A 22,943-nucleotide genomic window follows, 5' to 3' on the forward strand; every position below is an offset into this window, starting at 1 on the left:
AAACCAAGCTGGCAGAGGGGGGCAGTTGGGGGCGACCAGATCAGCAGGAGGAGCAGTTGGAGGTGACCAGGCCGGCAGGGTGGATAGTTAGGGGCGATCAGGCCGGCAGGCAGAGGCAGTTAGGGGTGATCAGGCTGGCGGGGAGGGGGCAGTTAGGAGCAATCAGGCAGGCAGGCAGGTGAGCAGTTAGGAGCCGGCAGTCCTGGATTGTGAGAGGGATGTCCAACTGCCGGTTTAGGCCCGATCCCGGGATTGGGCCTAAACCAGCAGTCGGACATCCCCTGAGGGGTCCTGGGTTGGAGAGGGTAAAGGCTGGGCTGAGGGGACCCCCCCCCCCCTCTCTGTGCACGAATTTTGTGCACTGGGCCTCTAGTAAATTCGTAATCCCCCACCACTTTGGCCTTGTGCGTTTCTCCTTCGGTGACCCTAACATCTCTGTAAATAAAAATGTGTAATATGTAGCTCAGTTCTTTTTGGTTTATGAAACCATGTAAAAATATGTAATTTAGAATTATGATTAAAGTAAGCATTTGCTTATTGCTATTGTCCATTTTTATTATCCAGTGTATATTTTTACATTGTCATATACCACCTCACCTACCCTACCCCATTTTTAAACTATATTTTCCAGTTATACAGTATTGAGATACCCTATATGTTGCAGTTCAATGGTAAACATTTTTTAAGAGCCCACCCTGTATTAGTTACTGATGTCATTGTTTAATCATCTGGCACAAGCTCTATGAACCTGTTTTCTCTGTGTAATTCATAGTTTCTATTGAAAATTACCCTAAAATTTGTTAAACTGGCCTTGCAGAAAGCATTAATGAGCTCATTAATGTTGCCAAATCCAGTATACCTTTTTCTCACCTAATCTTGTAGAACCCTATTTATCATACTCGGAGTGTGGGTAACACTATTCTTTCATAATTTCACCCCACCTCCCTGCCTACTCTTCATTATTTTGCAGCTTTCTAATCTTCTGTCATGCCCATTTTCCCCTTCATGATGTCATATTCTGTGATTTTATTCTTTTCTGACCTTTAAAAAGAAAAACCAAAAACTTAAGTGATTTCAAGCTCCAGTGGTCACCTATGTGACAGTGACTGCCATATCAGGATCTTTAGTCCAGATCTCACTTTGCACAAGACCTGTTGCTTTGTCCATTGATAATTTGATGTATTAAGTCATCAATAACATCTCCTCCTGCCCCCAAAATCTTCCCTCCTATATTTTATTAGTAAATGGCATCACCACAAACTCAGGTGCCTAAGGCATTGTCACCCTGCACATCCAATCACCTAGCTTTAATTTCCTCAATTGCTCAAAACTGTTCTTTCCTTTGACTTGTCCCTTGCTCCAAACATCATCACTTAACTACTTTTACAGGCATCCTTACCTTGATTCTTAACCTACTCCGGCCTACACTCCATACCATTATTGCCAGAGGTAGGTTTCTAAAATAAAGTTTGAGCATGAACACCCCCCTGCCTGACACCCATGGCATTGTGCCCTCGGAACTCTGGGCCTTCAGGTTGGCTCTTATTTGCCTTCTTTACATTATGAGTTCCTGCTGTCTTGAAAACTCAGATTCAACTCAGCTTTACAGAAAGCTTTATTTGGATGTCTGTTTCCTCCATGGACCAGACTGTGTATTCCCTCAGGCCACCCTGCCATCATCCTATATAATAAAAGCTTAATATGCAAATCAACCAAACAGCGGAACAGGGTCACTATGATGCACACTGACCACCAGGGGGCAGATGTTCAACACAGGAGCTGTCCCCAGCCCGCAGGCCCCAGGCCAGCCAAGGCTGGTGCCAGCAGGGGCCCCCCTATCACCCTGCCGGTCGCCCCACAGATTGGCCCTGATTGCTGGCCAGGCCTAGGGACCCTACCCGTGTATGAATTTTGTGCACTGGGCCTCTAGTTTAACTATAACTTGCCTTAGTTTTCCTGTTTTTAAAACCTGGTGCAGAAGCAAGTGCTCTAAAATTGTTCATCTGATAAACACAGTGTATTCAAAACTTGTTCTATGAATTCTGGTAACCACAAACTTTGAAGAGGAAGAGGGTAGGGATAATTTTATGAGTCTGCTCTGTTTTGGTCAACTATAATCTGTCCTTGGGAAGTCCTCCAATTCTTGTCCCAAACTTTAAAGAATTGGGGCAAGAGAATCGGAGCAGGATGAAAGATGTGTTTTTTAGGTTGATGTAAAAGGTGGTTCAGGACTGGACCAGAGCCTTAAGTCCTTTCAGCTCCAGAGTCACAAAAAGGGTGGACACAGTTTCTATAGCAATGGGAGGAGGGTGTGGTCCTCCAGCTGCACTCCCAGGCGCCAGCAAGGTGCCGCTCCTCCCACCTCTTACCCACACCTGAACAAAGGGCAAGAGAGGCCACGATCTGCTAGGTCGGAGCTGCCTTCCAGGGGAAGAAGCACCCAAGTCAATGAGGGAAGGAGGTTGGGTAAGTGAGGAGAATGAAAGGCCTACAGAATGCAAAAAAGTAGAAGGAGGCATGTGGGTCGGAGGAGAGAGGGGTGGCTCTGAGTGCAGAGAGAAGGCAAATAGAATTTTAAATCTTGCTCTGAGCAGCTGCATCCTCACAACCCAACATTGACAATGTTTCTGCTGATGGAATGTTGCATCACTGACTTCGGCTGAGTGTGGGTCGGGAGTGGAGAGATGGATTTTAGGGAAATCAAGACCTACACTAAAACTGCTTCCAACCCTGACTCCAACAACTCGGAACACAAAATTCCTACCCCCTTTTTTTATGTTCACTGTATGTCCAAAGTGAGTCCCTGACCATTTGTGGATGAGGGTCTGGATGCTACTAGCCTATTCCTACCCAGCCCACAGTCCTGCAACTCCCAGGTCAACCAGAGCCGAATCCTCGACACAAGAACACTTTAAGATTTATTCCTTCAGAGCAACACTTTCAGGTGCTACTTGCCACTCCTCTGGGGTAATTACCAGTATTAGGTGTTTTGTTTTGTGTGTGTGTTTTTTTCCTTAAAAAGGCGATGCAAAATTTGGGATTTTTCTTTTTTAAGTGTAGTTAATGCGTGATATTTGCTACATTTGAAATATCCATCAGCTATTTCAGGGCTTAAGTAACTTGTGACCCTTTGGACAATTTTTAAATGACTGACAGTCCAGAATCTTAATTCATGTTGTTGTTCAGGTTTAAAGGGGAACTTGGCAAAAGTGTGAGGCCATTTAAATGAAAAGTTCAAACTAAGAAATGACAAATATACTCGTAAGTGTCCCTGTGACTAGTCAGTCTTTTTCCTAATTATTTATCTTTATGGTTGAAAGTATTACAGATGTCCCCTTTGGTGTCCCCCCCCCCCCCATTAACCCTTCTACCCCGCACCCAAACCTCCCAAGCCTTCACCTCATTATTGCCTGTATCCATGGGCTATACATATCTATATATATATAAAAGCCTAAGCAACCGCTTGACTGTTTGACCGGTAGCTATGATGCACACTGACCACCAGGGGCCAGATGCTCAAGGCATGGAAACATGGAACAGACTGATGAATCTCAGAGGGAGGGGGGGGGAAGAGATTAACCAAAAATCTTATATGCATACTTGAGGTCCAGAGCACCAATTCGTTCACTGGTGGGGTCCCTCATCCTGGCCTATGGGGATCAGGCCAAAACTGGCCCAGTGCATGGAATCATGTACTGATGGGGTCCCTCAGCCTGGCCTGTGGGGATTGGAGTGAAACTGGCTCTTCAACATCTCTTGAGGGGTCCTAGATTGCGAGAGGATGCAGGCCAGGCAAGGGACCCCACCAGTGCACGAATCTGTGCAACAGGCCTCTAGTATGCATATAAGTTCCTGGTTAATTTCTCCCCCTACTCACTGACCTCTGCCTTTCTTCTGATATTAGTCTGTTCCAGGTTTTATGTCTCTGGAACTATTTTGTTCATCAGTTTATTTTGTTCATCAGGTTCCACATGCGTGAGATCATGTAATACTTATCTTTCTCTGACTGGCTTATTTCGCTTAGCATAATGCTCTCCAGGTCCATTCATACCGTTGCAAATGGTAAGAGTTCCTTCTTTTTTACTGCCAAATAATTTCCATGGTGTAAATGGACTACAGCTTTTTTATCCACTCATCTGCTGATGGGCACTTAGGCTGTTTCCAACTCTTAGCTATTATAAATTGCACTGCTATGACCATAGGAGTGCATATCTTCTTTCTGATTGGTGTTTCTTATTTCTTAGTATATATTCCTAGAAGTGCGATCACTGGAACAAATGGGAGTTCCATGTTAATTTTTTGATGAAACTCCATATTGTTTTCAACAGTGGCTGTACCAGTCTGCATTCCCACCAGCAGTGTATGAGTGTTCCCTTTTCTCTACTTCTTCACGAGCACTTGTCATTTGTTCATTTGTTGATGGTAACCATTCTGATAGGTGTGAGGTGATACCTCATTGTCATTTTAACTTGCATCTCTCAGACTATTAATGACTTTGACCATTTTTTTCTGTTTTTTGCCCTTCTGTATGTCCACTTTGGAGAAGTGTCTATTTAGGTCCTTTGCCCATTTTTAAATTGGATTGTTTATCTTCCTTTTGTTAAGTTGTATGAGTTCCTTATAAATTTTGGAAATTAATTCCTTATCAGATGTATCATTGGCAAATATGTTCTCCCATGCAGTGGGCTCTTTTTATTTTGTTGATGATTTCTTTTGCTGTGCAGAAGCTTTTTACTTTTATGTGGTCCCCTTTATTTTCTTCTTAGTTTCCTTTTTCCTTAGGAGACGTACCCATATTGCTACAAGAGATGTCTGAGATTTTGCTGCCTATGGATTCTTCTAAGATTTTTATGGTTTCATGATTTACACTTAGGTCTTTTATCCATTTTGCATTTATTCTTGTATATGGTGTAAGTTGGTGGTCTAGTTTCATTTTATGCATGTATCTGTCCAATTTTGTGATTCCTCCAACTTTGTTCTTTCTCAAGATTGCTATGGCTATTTGGGTTTTTTGGTTTTTTTGGTTCCATATAAATTTTGGAGTGTTTGTTCTAGATCTGTGAAGTATACCATTGGTATTTTAATGAGGATTGCATTGAATCCATAGATTGTTTTGGGTAGTATGGACATTTTAATGATGTTTATCTACCAATCCATGAACACCATATATTCTGCCACTTGTTTATATCTTCCTCTATCTCTTTTTTCAACATCCTGTAGTTTTCCAAGCACAGGTCTTTTACCTCCTTGGTTAAGTTCATTTCTAAGTATCTTAATTTTTTGTTTCAATGGTAAATGGGATTGCTTTTTTTATTTTCTCTTTCTGAAAGTTCATTATTGGTGTATAAAAATGCCATAGATATATGAGGTGTTGATTTTGTATCCTGCTACATTGCCAAATTCACTTATTAAATCTAGTAGGTTTTTGGTGGAGTCTTAAAGGTATTCTATGTACAATATCAAATCATCTGCAAATAATGACAGTTTTACTTCCTCCTTTCCATTTTGGATGCTTTTTAATTTTTTCTTCTTGTCTGATTACTGTGGCCAGGATTTCCAGCACTATGTTGAATTAGGGTGGTGAAAGCGGACATTCCTGTCTTGTTCCTAATCTTAGAGGAAATGGTTTTAGTTTTTGCCCATTGAGTATGATGCTGGCTCTAGGTTTGTCATATATGGCCTTTATTATGTTGAGGTATGATCCCTCTATTTCCACTTTGCTGAGAATTTTTATAAAAAATGTGTGTTCGATTTTATCGAATGCTTTTTCTGCATCAATTTATATGATCTTGTAATTTTTGTCTTCCAATTTGTTTACGTGATGTATCACATTTATTGATTTGTGAATACTGTACCAGCCTTGCATCTCCGGAATAAATTCCACTTGGTCATGGTGTATGATCTTTTTTTTTAAATGTATTTTATTGATTTTTTACAGAGAGGAAAGGAGAGGGATAGAGAGCTAGAAACATCGATGAGAGAGAAACATCGATCAGCTGCCTCCTGCACACCCCCCATTGGGGATGTGCCCGCAACCAAGGCACATGCCCTTGACCGGAATCGAACCCGGGACCCTTGAGTCTGCAGGCCGACGCTCTATCCACTGAGCCAAACCGGTTAGGGCAAGTGTATGATCTTTTTTATTTTTAATATATATTTTATTGATTTCAGAGAGGAAGGGAGAGGGCGATGGAAACATCAATGATGAGAGAGAATCATTGATTGGCTGCCTCCTGCATGCCCCCCATTGGAGATCAAGCCCACAACCTGGGCATGTGCCCTTGACTGGAATCGAACCTGGGACCCTTCAGTCCATAGGCCGATGCTCTATCCACTGAGCAAAACAGGCCAGGTCTATGATCTTTTTAAGGTATTGCTGGATTCGATTTGCTAATATTTTGTTGAGGATTTTAGCATCTATGTTCATTAGGGATATTGGCCTGTAATTATCTTTGTAGTGTCTTTATCTGGTTTTGGAATTAGGCTAACGGTAGCCTTATAAAAAGAGCTTGCAAGTGCTCCTTCCTCTTGGATATTTTGGAATAGTTTGAGGAGTATAGGTGTTAGTTCTTTGAATGTTTGATATACCTCCCCTGTGAAGCCTTCCAGGCCAGGGCTTTTGTTTGCTGGGAGTTTTTTGATTACTGTTTCAATTTCATCAGTTGTTATGGGCCTATTCAGGTTTTCTGAATCTTTCTGATTGAGTTTTGAAAGATTATATTTTTCTAGGGATATGTCCATTTCATCCAGGTTGCCCAGTTTGTTGGAATATAGTTGTTCATAGTATTTTTTTATGATCCTTTGTGTTTCTGTGGAGTCAGTATTACTTCGCCTTTTGTTTCTGATTTTGTTTATTTGGGTCCTCTCTCTTTGTTTTTTGATGAGTCTGGCTGAGGGTTCATTGATCTTGTTTATCTTTTCACAAAATCAGCTCTTGGTTTTATTGACCTTTTTGTATATATATTTTTTATTCTCTATGTAATTTATTTATGCTCTGATCTTTATTATTTCCTTCCTTCTACTTGCTCTGGGATTTTCTTGTTGTTTTATTCTTAATTCTTTAAGTTGTAGGGTTAGATAGTGTATTAGAAGTTTTTCTTTTTCTTTTTTCTTTCTTTTTTTTTTTTTTTTTTTGGTAGGCCTGTAGTGTCTTCCCTCTCAGGACTGCTTTCACTGTGTCCCAGAGATTTGGAGTTGTTGTGTGTTCATTTTCATTTGTTTCCAGGAAGTTTTTTATTTATTTCTTAATATCTTTGGAAACCTATTCATTATTTAATAACATGCCCTTTAGCCTCCATGTCTTTGAATGTTTTAATTGTAGTTGATTTCTAATTTCATGCCATTGTGATCCTAGAAGATGCTTGGTGTGATTTCAATCTTCTTGAACTTGTAAGAGACTTGTTTTATGTCCTAACATGTGGTCTATCTTTAAAAATGTCCCATGTGCACTTGAGAAGAATGTATATTATGTAGCTTTGGGGTGAAATGTTCTGTAAATGTCAATTAATTCCATCTGATCTAGTGTGTTGTTTAGGATCACTGCTTCCTTGTTGATTTTTTGTCTAGAAAAATCCAGTGATGTCAGTGGGGTATTAAAGTCCCCCACTATGATTATATTCCTGTCCATCTTTCCCTTAAAGTCTTCCAGAAGTTTTTGTTTGTTTGTTTGTTTTTGTTTTTGTTTTTGTTTTACATATTTGGATGCTCCTGTATTGTGCATATATGTTAACCAGAGTTATATCACCTTGTTGTATCGATCCCTTTAGTATTATGAAGTGGCCTTCATTGTTTCTTGTTACAGTCTTCACTTTGAATTCTATTTTTTCAGATATGAGTATTGCTACCCCAGGTTGTTGTTTTGTTTTGTTTTGTTTTTTCATTTCCATTTGACTAGAAATTTTTTTTTCATCCCTTCACTTTCATTCTGTGTGAGTCTTTTGTTCTGAGGTGAATTTCTTTATAGATAACGTATATATGGGTCATATTTTCTTATCCATTCAGCTACCCTATGTATTTTGATTGGAGCATTTAAACCATTTACAATTAAGGTTATTATTGATAGGTACTTATTTGTTGCCATTCTTACTCTTGACTAGTCAGTCTTGCTTGTAGGATTTAATCATCTATATGTGGTAAATACATAAAATCTAGGAATTCTAAGGAATTCTTAACAATGAATTGAGTCTGTAATTCCCCTTTCTTGTTTTAGTCCTTTTCAAAAGGGTAATGACAACTTGAAGGGAATCTCTAGCAATGTGCCAGCCACTCTTCCCTAACATTCCCCTCTCATCTCCATATTGTCAGCAACTTGGCTAGAATGCCTGCTTCTCAAACTGGGGGGCCCAGTGCTGGGAGTCAGTGGTATTGGCTGAGCACCAACCCAACATCAATGTGCTGTGACAACTCAAAAGAGCAAATACTGGTCTAGGTGCGTTAATAGAAACAGTGACCAGATAAGAGATGTAAAATTCTCACTGCCTGACTTAGCAGTGATTAGAGCATAATCTAGACTAGAAAACTTTAGAGAGGTCATAAAAAATTAGAAAACAGAGAGGGACAGTCACAATACAGGTTCTCTCTATTATGCTTGCATATTCGATCATGAGGAGAGGTTTGAAATGAAACCACAGAATGCCTGGAGATGAGTAGGTGCATGGGGAGACAAAAAGCCAGTTTTGAATATTCAATTACCCTTAAGTAGAAGAGAGGGTAGTGTTTTTTTTGTTGTTGTTCTGCAGAGGATAACAAGTGTCAGTGGAGGATGTGTTGTTCCATATCATGTCTTCCGACCAACATTTACTGAGCACCAGCCATATGTCACTTAACAGCTGTGTGCAAATTTGATGCCTGAAAAACAGTGAGATCTGTCACAGAAATATTTAAGTGGAGACCCACTGATTGCCATGGATACTCTAATCTAAAAAGGATTCCTGCCCAGAGTGGGAAAATGTGCAAGATGACCTCTAAAACCTCTTCCAACTTTTAAAGTCTGTGAGTCCGTGGACCATGAAGAGTTTCCAGGAGAAATGCAGAGGGGCCAAGGAGTTCTCTTAGGCACAAGTGATAGTAACATAAATACATTTAGTACATTATCTCCTGTTCATAAAAATGCAAAGGGAATCCCTGCATGTCCTAAGTGGCCACAATTTCTGCCCCAAAGGGAGCCCTCCCTCCACCCCCAACATAAAGATCAAGCTACTGACAACTGCAATAGAAATACTGAAATTATAGCAGATAAATCTCAAAAAAGATATTTCCTTCCGGGGCATTGGCACTTGGTATACAAAGATAATTCTTTACGTATAAAATACTGTGCACATACTAGTAGTAATACTTGCACCACTGTTTATGGGTCTGTTTTTCTCACCAGACTTTGAACTGAAAGCAATAATTCTGTTCTATTTATCATTGAATCCCCCATGCTTAGCACAGTATCTAGCATGTATTTGATGGTCTGAAATTTTTTTGATGAATTTATATAAACTATTTTAGATTTCTCTCTCCTCAGCAAATTTGTACCAAGAGCTTTCAATAAATTAGCTATTGTCCTCAACCCTATGAAAAATATGAAAATAAAATACAAGGTCATCCTCCTTATTCCTAAGAAACTCATGAGATGAAAATATATACACATAAGATAATTAACACTAAAGCTGCTGACCAAGTGACAAATGAAAGTGTTGAAATCTGGAGAGGAGATTGGTATAGGCTGTACAGATTGGTAGGGAAACTCTGATCTTTGTGTAAAACAATAGGAGGACTTTTTAAATTTTAGTTTTCGTTCTCAAAGTCATATTCACTCTAGCTCTGAGCTGAATTTATTCATTATCTTTAATCATTCAAAGAACACATAAACAAGATAAAACATTTTAATTCCTTTTCTGCATAACTCAGCATGTATTTTGAGAATAAAAGTGACATTTGAGTGTGGGTTAGGTGTAATGGGTTAAGTGGAAGCTGGATTGAATGTATTAAGAAAGGCACAGAATTCTTTGGTCACCAAAGAATTATCCAAAGGAGGGAAGTCATGGAATAAATCACCACAGAACTCATCCCCCTCCACCTCCAATCTGGCAGTTAAACTCAAAGAAGCTTAGAGCTGGAAGGGAAATTAGAGGTCATCTAGTCTAGCTCCGTCATTTTATAGATAGGGACACTGAATACAGAGAAGACAAGTGACTTGCTCAAAATCTATCTGGGGCAGCCCTGAGACTAGACTCCAATTCCTCACATTTTCTTTGGGTTTCAGGTTCTCTTCACCTTCAGAGCTCCCAAAACTGAACAGAAGAAAGAGCTCCACTTGCTTGGAAAGAGACACATTGGCATTTATTTTCTACTACTTCCCTGGGAAGTAGATGGAGGGAGCATCTGATACGGAGCCTTGGCAGGAGAAATTGTATTCATTCTTTTCCCAGTGTTGGGATTTTACAAATGCCACCCTAAATTGATAGCCAAACTTCTACCAGTTCTGTCTCCAAAATTATTCCCAGGTTCATTCCTCCACTCTGTCCTCGCTGTGGAGGCCCTCATCATCTCTTGCCTAGACGCTCGAGGTGGTTTTCTACCTGAGCTCTCCCAACCATGCTCTGTGGGATTGTCAGGGAGATGGACCTAAAATACAAAGCTGGTATTTTCACCCTTAGAATAGCCACACAGGCCCCAATGCCCTACATGGACTATATGACATTTTACAATCTAACCCCTTTTCTGGCCCTCTACCAGCAATGTCCAGCGACTCAAAGTTTCTGGAAAAGGCAATGCTCTTTTATACTTTTGTGCTTTGCACAGTCTCATCCATCTGCCCTTGACTTTGTGCCTGTCCTGTATATTCTTCAAAGGACAGTTCTACTCTACGCAGTCGGGTGTGAAGACCCTCAGCATTCCCAACAGATTTAGTCACCACCCTGAAGTGTGCTGTTAGCGCGTTGGTCTCCAGCACCCTAACAGCCCGTCTCCAGGGGTCTCCCTCCTGGAGAATGGGCTCTCCTTAAGGGCAGAGGCCATGTCAGGTGTACCAGGAGAATTGTTTCAGCAAATGTTTGTAGAAAGGAATGAAAGGGAGGGAGAGGTAAAACCATGATCATTTGCAGAGAATCAACTATTTTGCTTGCTTCTGCATAGAACTTTTTCATGTTCTCTTGAAAATTCTGTTAGTGTGTTTGTGTGTGTGTGTGTGTGTGTGTTAAAATTAATGTTCCAACTTACCTCCCCCACACCCACTCCTCACTAAATGTTTTACAGTTATTTTTTTCTAGATCCTTCAATATACCTGATAAAGACATGCAAATACCTTGTTCTTTCTTTTTTTAATTTTTCTCTTTTTTTTCCCCATTGACCTTCCCCCAGCCTCCCCTACCCTCTGTCACATGCCCTCATCCCACCTCCCCAGTGTTTTGTGTCCATTGGTTGTGCTTATATGCATGCATATAAGTCCTTTGGTTGATCTCTTTTCCCCCCTCCCCAACACTCCCCAGGCTTCCTGCTGTAATTTGACAGTCAGTTTGATGCTTTACTGCCTCTGTGTCTATCTTTTTGTTCATCAGGTTATAATGTTACTTATTTTCCATAAATGAGTGAGATCATGTGGTATTTTTCTTTCATTGCCTGGCATATTTCACTTAACATAATGCTCTCCAGATCCATCCATGCTGCTGCAAATGGTAAGAATTCCTTCTTTTTTATAGCAGTGTAGTATTCCATTGTGTAGATGTACCACCATTTTTTAATCCACTCAACTACTGATGGGCATTTGGGCTGTTTCCAAATCTTAGCTATGGTGAATTGTGCTGCTGTGAACATAGGGGTGCATATATCCTTTCTGATTGGTGTTTCTAGTTTCTTGGGATATATTCCTAGAAGTGGGATTACTGGGTCAAATGGGAGTTCCATTTTTAGTTTTTTGAGGAAACTCCATACTGTTCTCCACAGTGGCTGCACCAGTCTGCATTCCCACCAGCAGTGCACGAGGGTTCCTTTTTCTCTGCATCCTCACAAGCACTTGTCGTTTGTTGATTTTTTGATTGTTGCCATTCTAACAGGTGTGAGATGGTACCACATTGTTGTTTTGATTTGGATCTCTCAGATGATTAGTGACTTTTAGCATGTTTTCATATGTCTCTTGGCCTTCCTTTTGTCTTCTTTTGAAAAGTTTCTATTTAGGTCTGTTGCCCATTTTTTTATTGGATCATTTATCTTCCTTTTATTAAGTTGTATGAGTTCCCTGTAAATGTTGGAGATTAAACCTTTATCAGTGATAACATTTCCAAATATGTTCTCCCATACAGTGGTCTTTCTTGTTGTTTTGTTGACAGTTTCTTTTGCTGTGCAAAAGCTTTTTATTTTGATGTAGTCCTATTTGTTTATTTTCTCTTTAGCTCCCATTGCCCTAGGAGCGGTATTTGTGAAGAAATTGCTTCGGCATATGTCTGAGATTTTGCTGCCTGTGGATTCCTCTAGTATTTTTATGGTTTCCCGTCTTATGTTTAAGTCCTTTATCCATTTTGAGTTTATTTTTGTGTATGGTGTAAGTTGGTGGTCTAGTTTCATTTTTTTGCATGTATCTGTCCAATAATCCCAACACCATTTATTGAAGAGACTGTCTTGACTCTATTGTATGTTCATGCCTCCTTTGTTGAATATTAATTAAGCATAGTGGATTGGGTCGATATCTGGGTTCTCTATTCTATTCCATTGGTCTATATGTCTGTTCTTGTGCCAGTAACAGGCTGTTTTGAGAGCAGTGGCTTTGTAATATAGCTTGAAATCTGGTATTGAGATCCCACCTACTTTGTTCTTCTTTCTCAGGATTGCTGTGGCTATTCGGGGTCTTTTTTTATTCCAGATGAATTTTTGGAGAGTTCTTTCTAGGTCTGTGAAATATGCCATTGGTATTTTTATTTATTTATTTATTTTTTATTAAGGTATTACATGTGTACATATCTTACCATTGCCCCCCCACCCCACTCCCATACAAGCCCTCACCCCCCAATGTTTTACATCCGTTGGTTACTCTTATATGCATGCATATAAGTCCTTCAGTTTATCTCTTATTTCCCCCACCTCTCCCTAACCTTACCGCTGTAATTTGACAGTCTGTTTGATGCTTTACTGCCTCTGTATCTATCTTTTTGTTCATCAGTTTATAATGTTTTTCATTATCCCCAAATGAGTGAGATCATGTGGTATTTTTCTTTCATTGACTGGCTTATTTCACTTAGCATAATGTTCTCTAATTCCATCCAGGTGCCTACAAATGGTAGTAATTCCTTCTTTTTTATGGCAGCATAGTATTCCATTGTGTAGATGTACCATAGTTTTCTGATCTAGTCATCTGCTGACGGGCACCTAGGTTGTTTCCAAATCTTAGCTATTGTAAATTGTGCTGCTATGAACATAGGGGTGCATATATCCTTTCTGATTGGTGTTTCTAGTTTCTTAGGATATATTCCCAGGAGTGGGATTACTGGGTCAAATGGGAGTTCCATTTTCAGTTTTTTGAGGAAACTCCATACTGTTCTCCACAGTGGCTGCACCAGTCTGCATTCCCACCAGCAGTGCACGAGGGTTCCTTTTTCTCCGCATCCTCGCCAACACTTGTTGTTTGTTGATTTCTTGATGATAGCCATTCTGACAGGTGTGAGATGGTATCTCATTGTTGTTTTGATTTGCATCTCTCGGATAATTAGTGACTTTGGGCATGTTTTCATGTGTCTCTTGGCCTTCCTTCTGTCTTCTTTCGAAAAGATTCTATTTAGTTCCGTTGCCCATTTTTTTATTGGATCATTTATCTTCCTTTTATTAAGTTGTATAAGCTGCCTGTAGATGTTGGAGATTAAACCTTTATCAGTGATAACATTTGCAAATATGTTCTCCCATACAGTGGGGTTTCTTGTTGTTTTGTTTATGGTTTCTTTTGCTGTGCAAAAGCTTTTTATTTTGATGTAGTCCCATTTGTTTATTTTCTCTTTGGCTTCCGTTGCCCTAGGGGCAGTATCAGTGAAAAAGTTCTTTTGGCATATGTCTGAGATTTTGCTGCCTGTGGCTTCCTCTAGTATTTTTATGGTTTTCCGTCTTATATTTAAGTCCTGTATCCATTTTGAGTTTATTTTTGTGTATGGTGTAAGTTGGTGATCTAGTTTCATTTTTTTGCATGTATCTGTCCAATTTTTCCAACACCATTTATTGAAGAGACTGTCTTGACTCCATTGTATGCTCATGCCTCCTTTGTCAAATATTAATTGCGCATAGTGGTTTGGGTCGATATCTGGATTCTCTATTCTATTCCATTGATCTATATGTCTGTTCTTGTGCCAGTACCAGGCTGTTTTGAGGACAGTGGCTTTGTAATATAGCTTGAAATCTGGTATTGAGATCCCTCCTACTTTATTCTTCTTTCTCAGGATTGCTGTGGCTATTCGGGGTCTTTTTTTATTCCAGATGAATTTTTGGAGAGTTCTTTCTAGGTCTGTGAAATATGCCGTTGGTATTTTAATGGGGAGTGCATTGAATCTATAGATTGCTTTGGGTAGTATGGACATTTTAATGATATTGATTCCACCAATCCATGAACATGGTATGTTCTTCCATCTGTTTATGTCTTCCTCTATCTCTTTTTTCAGTGTCCTGTAGTTTTCCGCATATAGAACTTTTACCTCCTTAGTTAAGTTTATTCCTAGGTATCTTAATTTTTTTTGGTGCGATGATAAAAATGCCATAGATTTCTTGGCGTTAATTTTGTATCCTGCTACATTGCTGAATTCATTTATTAAGTCTGCTGGTTTTTTGATGGAGTCTTTAGGGTTTTTTATGTACAGTATCATGTCATCTGCAAATAAGGACAGTTTTACTTCTTCTTTTCCAATTTGGATACCTTTTATTTCTTCTTCTTGTCTAATCACAATGGCTAATACTTCAAGTACTATGTCGAACAGGAGTGGTGAGAGTGGGCATCCCTGTCTTGTTCCTGTTCTTAGGGGAATTGGTTTTATTTTTTGCCCGTTGAGTATGATGTTGGCTGTGGGCTTATTATATATGGCTTTTATTATGTTGAGGTATGATCCTTTTATTCCCACCTTGCTGAGAGTTTTTATCAAGAAAGGGTGTTGGATTTTGTCAAATGCTTTTTCTGCATCAATTAATGTAACTAGGTGGTTTTTATCTCTCAATTTGTTTATGTGATGTATCATGTTTATTGATTTGTGGATATTGTACCATCCTTGCATCCCTGGGATAAATCCTACTTTGTCATGGTGTATGATCTTTTTGATGTACTGCTGGATCCGATTTGCTAGAATTTTGTTGAGGATTTTGGCATCTATGTTCATGAGGGATATTGGCCTATAATTCTCTTTCATTGTGTTGTCTTTATCTGGTTTTGGTATTAGGGTGATGCTGGCTTCATAGCATGAGCTTGGAAGTGTTCCTTCCTCTTGAAATTTTTGGAATAGTCTGAGGAAGACAGGTTTTAGTTCTTCCTTGAATGTTTGGTAAAACTCCCCTGTGAAGCCATCTGGCCCCAGGCTTTTGTTTGCTGGAAGCTTTTTGATGACTGCTTCAATTTCCTCCATAGTTATTGGCCTATTGAGATGTTTAGATTCTTCCTGATTGAGTTTTGGAAAGTTGTGTTTTTCTAGGAATATGTCCTTTTCCTCCAGGTTGTCCAGTTTGTTGGAATAGAGTTGTTCATAATATTTTTTAACCATCCTTTGTATTTCAGTGGGGTCTGTTGTTATTTTGCCTCTTTCCTTTCTGATTTTGTTTATTTGGGTCCTCTCTCTTTGCATCTTGGTGAGCCTAGCTAGAGATTCATCAATCTTGTTTATCCTTTCAAAGAACCAGCTCTTGGTTTTGTTGATCTTTTGTACTGTTTCTTTGGTCTCTATGTTGTTTATCTCCGCTCTGATCTTTATTATTTCCTTCCTTCTGCTTACACTGGGCTTTTCTTGTTGCTCTCTTTCTAACTCTTCGAGTTATAGGGTTAGGTAATTTATTACCATTGTTTCTTGTTTTTTTGCAGTAGGCTTGTAGAGCTATGAACTTCCCTCTCAAGACTGCTTTTGCTGTGTCCCATAGATTTTGGATTGTTGTGTTTTCATTGTCATTTGTTGCCATGATGTTTTTTATTTCTTCTTTGATCTATCTGGTAACCCAGTCATTGTTTAATAGCATGCTATTTAGTCTCCATGTGTTTGATTTTTTTGGATTGTTTTTATTGTAGTTGATGTCCAGTTTTATGCCATTGTGATCTGAGAAGATGCTTGATATGATTTCTATCTTCTTGAATTTGAAGAGACTTTGCCTGCGACCCAATATATGGTCTACCTTTGAAAATGACCCATGTGCACTTGAGAAGAATGTATATTCTGTGACTTTGGGGTGAAATGTTCTGAAGATGTCAACTAATTCCATCTGGTCTAATGAGTCATTTAGGATTGATGTTTCTTTGCTGATTTTTTGTTTAGAGGATTTGTCCAATGGTGATAGTGGGGTATTAAAGTCCCCTACTATGATTGTATTGCTGTCAATCTCTCCCTTGATATCCTCCAGGAGTTTTTTTTATGTATTTGCATGCTCCTGTATTGGGTGTGTATATGTTTATCAGAGTTATTTCTTCTTGTAGGATTGCTCCCTTTAGAATTATGAAGTGGCCTTCTTTATCTCTTTTTATGCCCTTTACTTTGAGATCTAATTTATTGCTACCCCAGCTTTTTTTTTTTTTCATTTCCATTCACCTGAAAAACCTTTTTCCATCCCTTCACCCTCAGTCTGTGTGCATCTTTTTTTCTGAGATGTGTTTCCTGTAGACAGCAGATATATGGGTCATGTTTTCTTATCCAATCCGTTACCCTATGTGTTTTGATTGATGCATTTAATACATTTACATTTAAAGTTATTATTGACAGGTACTTGTTTGTCACCATTTTTATTCTTTACCCCTTTGTTCCTTCTTTGCTTCCTATTTCTTCTTTGTACAGCAGACCCTTTAGCATTTCTTGCATTGCTGGTTTGGTGGTAATAAACTCCCTTAGTCCTTTTTTGTCTGTGAAGCTCCTGATTTCACCCTCAATTTTGATTGATAGCCTTGCTGGGTACAGTATTCTTGGATTCAGACCCTTCCTTTGCATGACTTTGTATATTTCATTCCATTCCCTTCTGGCCTGATGTGTTTCTGTTGAGAAATCAGTCACTAGTCTAATGGGGGAACCTTTGTAGGTAACTTTCTATCTCTCTCTGGCTGCTTTTAAGATTCTTACTTTGTTGGTGGTGTTTACCAATTTAATTATAATGTCTTTGGCGTCGGTCTTTTGGGGTTCATTTTGTTTGGGACTCTGTGAGCTTCTTGGATTTGTGTGGGTTTTTTCTTCCCTATATCAGGGAAGTCTTCTGTCATTATTTCTTCAAACAGGTTTTCTATTCCTTTCTCAGTTTCCTCTCCTTCTGGCACCGCTATTATTCAGATGTTGTTTCATTTCGCCTTGTCCTAAAGTTCCCTTAGGCTCTCCTCCTGCTTTTTAATTTTTTTTCTAGAAGCTTATCTTATTTTTTCTTAAGTAAGTATGGAATCACTATAGGCCTGGTGCATGAAATTTGTGCATGGGGGCGGGGGAGTGTGTCCCTCAGCCCAGCCTGCACCCTCGAGGTATGTCCCACCGGGATTGGGCCTTAAGGGCAGTTGGACATCCCACTCATAATCCAGGACTGCTGGTTTCCAACTGCTCACCTACCGGCCTGCCTGATCACCCCCTGATTGATGCCTAACTGCTCCCCTGCTGGCCCAATTGCCCGAAGTGCCCTCCCCTGGTCACCCCTAACTGCCCTCCCCTGCAGGCCTGTTCCCCGCAACTGCCCTCCCCTGCCGATCTGGTCACCCTTAACTGCCCTCCCCTGCAGGCCAGGTTGCCCCTAACTGCCCTCCCCTACAGGCCTGGTCCCCCCCCAACTGCCCTCCCCTGCAGGCCTCATCACCCCCAACTGCCCTCCCCTGCAGGCTTGGTTGCCCCCAACTGCCCTCCTCTGCTGGCCCAGTCGCCCCCCAACTGCCCTCCCTTGCAAGCCTGGCCCCTCCCAACTGCCCTCCCCTGCTGGCCATCTTGTGGTGGCCATCTTGTGTCCACATGGGGGTGGCCATCTTGTGTGTTGGAGTGACGGTCAATTTGCATATTATCCTTTTATTATATAGAGATAGAATATTATCCATATTTTTCTGTCTTTACTCAATATATTATGGACAGACATAAAGATTTACCTCATTTTTAAAATGACTATCTCATATACCATAATACATATGTGCCATATTTTTAAACTTCTCATATATAGACAAGTAATTTTTTATTTTTTGACATTACCATATGCTTAATGTTGCTGTGACGTCTTCAGTTCTCTAAATAACCTCAAAATTGTGATTCTGTCACTATGTGTTATAGTGTCTGCAAGAACTAATAGAGTGGTTTGCAGAAGCTGTGATAGCATTTGCATTGATTCCTGTTCTGTCCCTATTTTGTATATTCTTAATTACCTTGATTCTTTCTAGTCTTAGGGGCTGAAAAGGGACTTCCAGGAGACTGGAGTTTCACAGTGGCCTGCTAACAGAGTAGGAGTATACCAGTGGCATGAGAGCCCTCTAATATGCTACCTTCCTTTTACATATATTACCACTTTAACTAGACTCCATATGCTTATGTGAGTTATTTTTTCATCTTGCAGTGAGTTCTTTATTTGTAGAGCGGTGCTCTGAATGAGGAAGGTACAAAGTGGCCAAAAGAGATCCAGGGACAGCATTTCTACCAATTATTTACCTTTTCTTTCTCTATAGGCATTAAGCTACCAAGTAACCATTAATATAACTATATTTTAGAACAAAAGGTATTTGTGACAAAAGAATGGTTTACTTTGCAGTTAACTAGGAGAAATGGGTCTTTCTCTTGGTGTCCTAGCTGCTCACCACCTCAGTAAGTCATCTTCTTCCCCTGGCTCCTATCACCCTCTCCCTGAGCACAGGACTAATGCTACAGTAAGATGTCTCCCCTCCGCAGTCGCCAGAAGGGAAACAAAAGGAGCAGCAGAGACTCAGCCACTGCTTTTAGGCCTGCCGCCTTTTTTCCTCCAAGCCTGCCCCGTGTTCTTTGCAACTCTGCATTTGGGGGCCATTACTTACATTTCGCTCCTTCTGCCAATTGATTATTTTACTCTCCCTCTACAGGACTAAAATAGATGCAAAAAAGCCACGCAAAGGCAGTTTGACATCCTTCCCAATACTGAAAACAAAAAAAACCCACAAATCTCACTTTTGTAAAGGTAAGGATCCTGGAATTTCATTTGGGAAAGAGAATGGTATCATCACAAAAACTTGGGGGCCCAGAACCAAGTGGTGATTGTTGTATCCAAGTATTTTACAGAGGGGGAAACTGAGATTCAAGTGGAGTTAACTAGTCATAACCATAAACCAGTGAATGGCGGGCAAAATTCAAACGCATATAGTCTTTTTTTTTCTTTAATTAGTATCTTTTTTATGTATTGCAGTGACACTGGTTAATAACATTCTATAATTTTCAGGTGTACAAGATTATAATTTGGTATCTATGTACCCTAATGCATGCTCACCACTTGAAGTCTTTTTCTTCCATTACTATATGTTTGACCCCCTTTACCCACTTTGTCCTCCCTCTAACTCCTCTTCCCCTCTGGTAACCACCATTCTGTTGTCTGTATCAATGAGTTTGATTTTGTTTGTTTTGCTAGTTTGTTTTATATTGCACATATGAGTGAAATTGTACGATTAGTGTCCTTCACTGTCTAACTTATTTTACTTGGCACAATAATCTCAAGATTTATTCATGTTATTGCAAATGGCAATATCTCATATTGTATGGCTGTGTAAGATTCCATTGTAGAAATGTACCACATCTTCTTTATCCAATAATTAGTCCATGGACACTTAGGTTCTTTCCCTTGTCTTGGCAATTATAAATAATGCTGCAATGAACATAGTGGTGTATGTATTTTAATGAATAAATGTTTTAATATTTTTTCAGGTAAATATTCAAGGAGGCATTACTAGATCATGTGGTAACTCTATTCCATTTTTTTGAGGAGACTACATACTGCTTTCTATAGTTACTGCACTAATTTACATTTCTACTAATTCTTTGCATCTCTGCATTTGGGTGTCATTACTTACATTTTGCTCCTACTGCCAATTGATTTTTTTACTCTCCCTCTACAGTACTAAAATGGATGCAAAAAAGCCAAGCAAAGGCAGTTTGAAATCCTTCCCAATATTGAAAACAAAAAAGAAACCAAATCTCACCTTTGTAAAGGTAAGGGTCCTGGAATTTCATTTGGGGAAGAGAATGGTATCATCACGAAGACTTGGGGCCCAGAACCCATATTCTTAACCACTCTATTTCTTGCCTTTTTGCTGAGTAATGTCAACTCTGGTAAATGTTGTTGTATACAATTCCTTAATATACTTATATTAATCATAAGGAAAGTAAATTCTGTTGCAGTTCCAGTGACAAGAATTGTAAAAATTGAAATTAAAAATCACACTGAAGATAAATTCATTTATGTTGTATTTTATGATAGCTACTGGCAAATTGACAATATCACTTAAAATACCATTTAAACTTACAATTATTATCTTTACATTGGTAATTATTCTGATGGGCCCTAAATAAATGTCTTTTCACCATCTGTTTATTTTCTCCCAATGGACTTATCATCCAATGAATTGAATAGGCTTAAGTAAGGAAATGCAAATAAGTCAATAACTGGCCTCAGACCATAAAAGCTAGAGTTTCAGTGGACAGTTATATTAATGAGAATGAAAAGAATGAATTACAACCCCTTCACCTAAAACCATAGTGGAGATGAGGGGGCTATGAATCTCGGCATATCAACTGCCCCAAGCAGGTGTTAAAAATTTTTTTGATATTTAAATAAATTAATAATAATTTATATTTAATCATGATATTTAATATGTTATAAATATGTTTATAATAATTAAATAGTTCTATATTAATTATGGTAAAGAATTTACCTTTTAAATGCAAGTGGAAGGCTCAGACTAGAAATTATAATGGTCACAGAACTAAAAATTAAAACATTTAAACTATAACTATAAGCAGCCAATCTACAAGTGGTGGCTCAATAAAAAATTGTTATATAGGGTGGGGCAAAAGTAGATTTACAGTTATTCATATGGAAAGCAATACAATAATCAATAAGTAGTTATACAAGAATAAACTTTCTGTTTCATGAATTCACAACTGTAAAAGTCCTTTTGTCCCACCCTATATGTTACAATATAACAACTATGTTTGGAGTGCATTTGGGGTTCTGAGAGAGACCACTTACCTACTTTTCCCCATTCTCTCCTAGGGCCCCACACGTCCTTCCGATATCTACAGAGTAAGTACTGGTTCCTTTGTTCCTCATTCCCATTGGCGCTCTCAATTAGGGGAGAGAAGAAAGACTTGAGTTTACCTTCAATTGCTATGATTAGGATGCAAAGCAAGCGGGCATGGGGACCACCTCTGAATCCCAGCATTAATAAGAGAGAATAGAGAACTTCCTCAGGCCATGACAAATAGGGTCTATCTGTTTGACATTGGAAGTGGGGATGAGGAGATGTTAGGAACACAATCCCCACCCATTGATGTGTTCATCTTTTTACATTTGCTCCTTTCATCACCCCCATTTTACAGAGGAGGAAATTGAGACCCTAAGAGATTAAGCAAGTTACCTAATTCTGCTAATAAAACCTAAAATCAGGATTCTGATTTTATTCTGTAAGTCATTCATGTCTTTTAAAAAAAATGATTTTTAATATTCTTTTTAGAAATGTTTTTATTGATTTCAGAGAGGAAGGGAGAAGGGAGAGAGAGACAGAAACATCAATGATGAGAGAGAATCATTGATTGGCTGTCTCTTGCATGCTCCCTATTGGGGATCAAGCCCACAGAACGGGCATGTGCCCTTGACCAGAATCAAACCTGGGACCCTTCAGTCCGCAGGCTGATGCTCTATCCACTGAGCAAAACTGTCTAGGGCAGTCACTCATGCTTTTTAAAGATTGCTTTTTATTATTAAACTAGAGGCCTGGTGCACAAAATTCGTGCACAGGGGTATGTGTCCCTCAGCCCAGCCTGCACTCTCTCCAATCTGGGACCCCTCGAGGGATGTCCGACTACCCATTTAAGCCCGATGCAGTCGGACATCCCTCTCACAATCCAGGACTGCTGGCTCCCTACTGCTCACCTGCCTGATTGCCCCTAACCGCTTTTGCCTGCCAGCCTGATCACCCCTTAACCACTCCCCTGCCAGCCTGATTGATGCCTAAGTGCTCCCCTGCCAGCCTGTTTTCCCCTAACTGCCCTCCCCTGCAGGCCTGGTCACCCCTAACTGCCCTCCCCTGCAGATCTTGTCCCCCCCCCAACTGCTCTTCCCTGCAGGCCTGGTTGCCCCCAACTTTCCTCCTCCGCCGGCTTGGTCACCCCTAACTGCCCTCCGCTGCAGGCTTAATCGCCCCCAACTGCCCTCCCTTGCAGGCCTGGTCCCTCCCAACTGCCCTCCCTTGCTGGCCATCTTGTGGCAGCCATCTTGTGTCCACATGGGGCAGGATCTTTGACCACATGGGGGCAGCCATCTTGTGTGTTGGAGTGATGGTCAATCTGCATATTACTCTTATTAGATACGATAGAGGCCTGGTGCACGGGTGGGGGCCAGCTGGTTTGCCCTGAAGGGTGTCCCAGATCAGGGTGGGGGTTCCCTTGGGGCATGGGGCGGCCTGGGCAAGGGGCCTGTGGTGATTTGCAGTCCAGCCATGCCCCCCGGTGACCCAAGCGGAGGCCCTGGTATCTGGGGTTTATTTATCTTATACAATTGAAACTTTGTAGCCTGGAGCAGAGCCAAGCCTTCTGCTTGCTCCGTGGCTGCAGTCATTT

At 40.1% G+C, this 22,943-nt stretch overlaps 1 protein-coding gene across 1 annotated transcript in view; it reads left to right on the forward strand.

Annotated features, from left to right (window-relative positions):
* Nucleotides 1–20,228: 20,228 nt before the first annotated feature.
* The window catches only part of DYRK4 (dual specificity tyrosine phosphorylation regulated kinase 4), a gene marked incomplete at both ends in the record, with an annotated part of 49,556 nt that continues 46,841 nt past the window's right edge, over nucleotides 20,229–22,943 (forward strand). Inside the window, 2 exons of the mRNA XM_080661059.1 lie at nucleotides 20,229–20,315; nucleotides 21,379–21,408. Coding sequence (XP_080517185.1) covers nucleotides 20,229–20,315; nucleotides 21,379–21,408 — 117 coding nt within the window. The remainder of the gene's footprint in view (nucleotides 20,316–21,378; nucleotides 21,409–22,943) is intronic.

This window comes from Plecotus auritus, assembly GCF_963455305.1.
Source record: "Plecotus auritus genome assembly, chromosome: 3".
Taxonomy (NCBI): Eukaryota; Metazoa; Chordata; class Mammalia; order Chiroptera; family Vespertilionidae; genus Plecotus; species Plecotus auritus.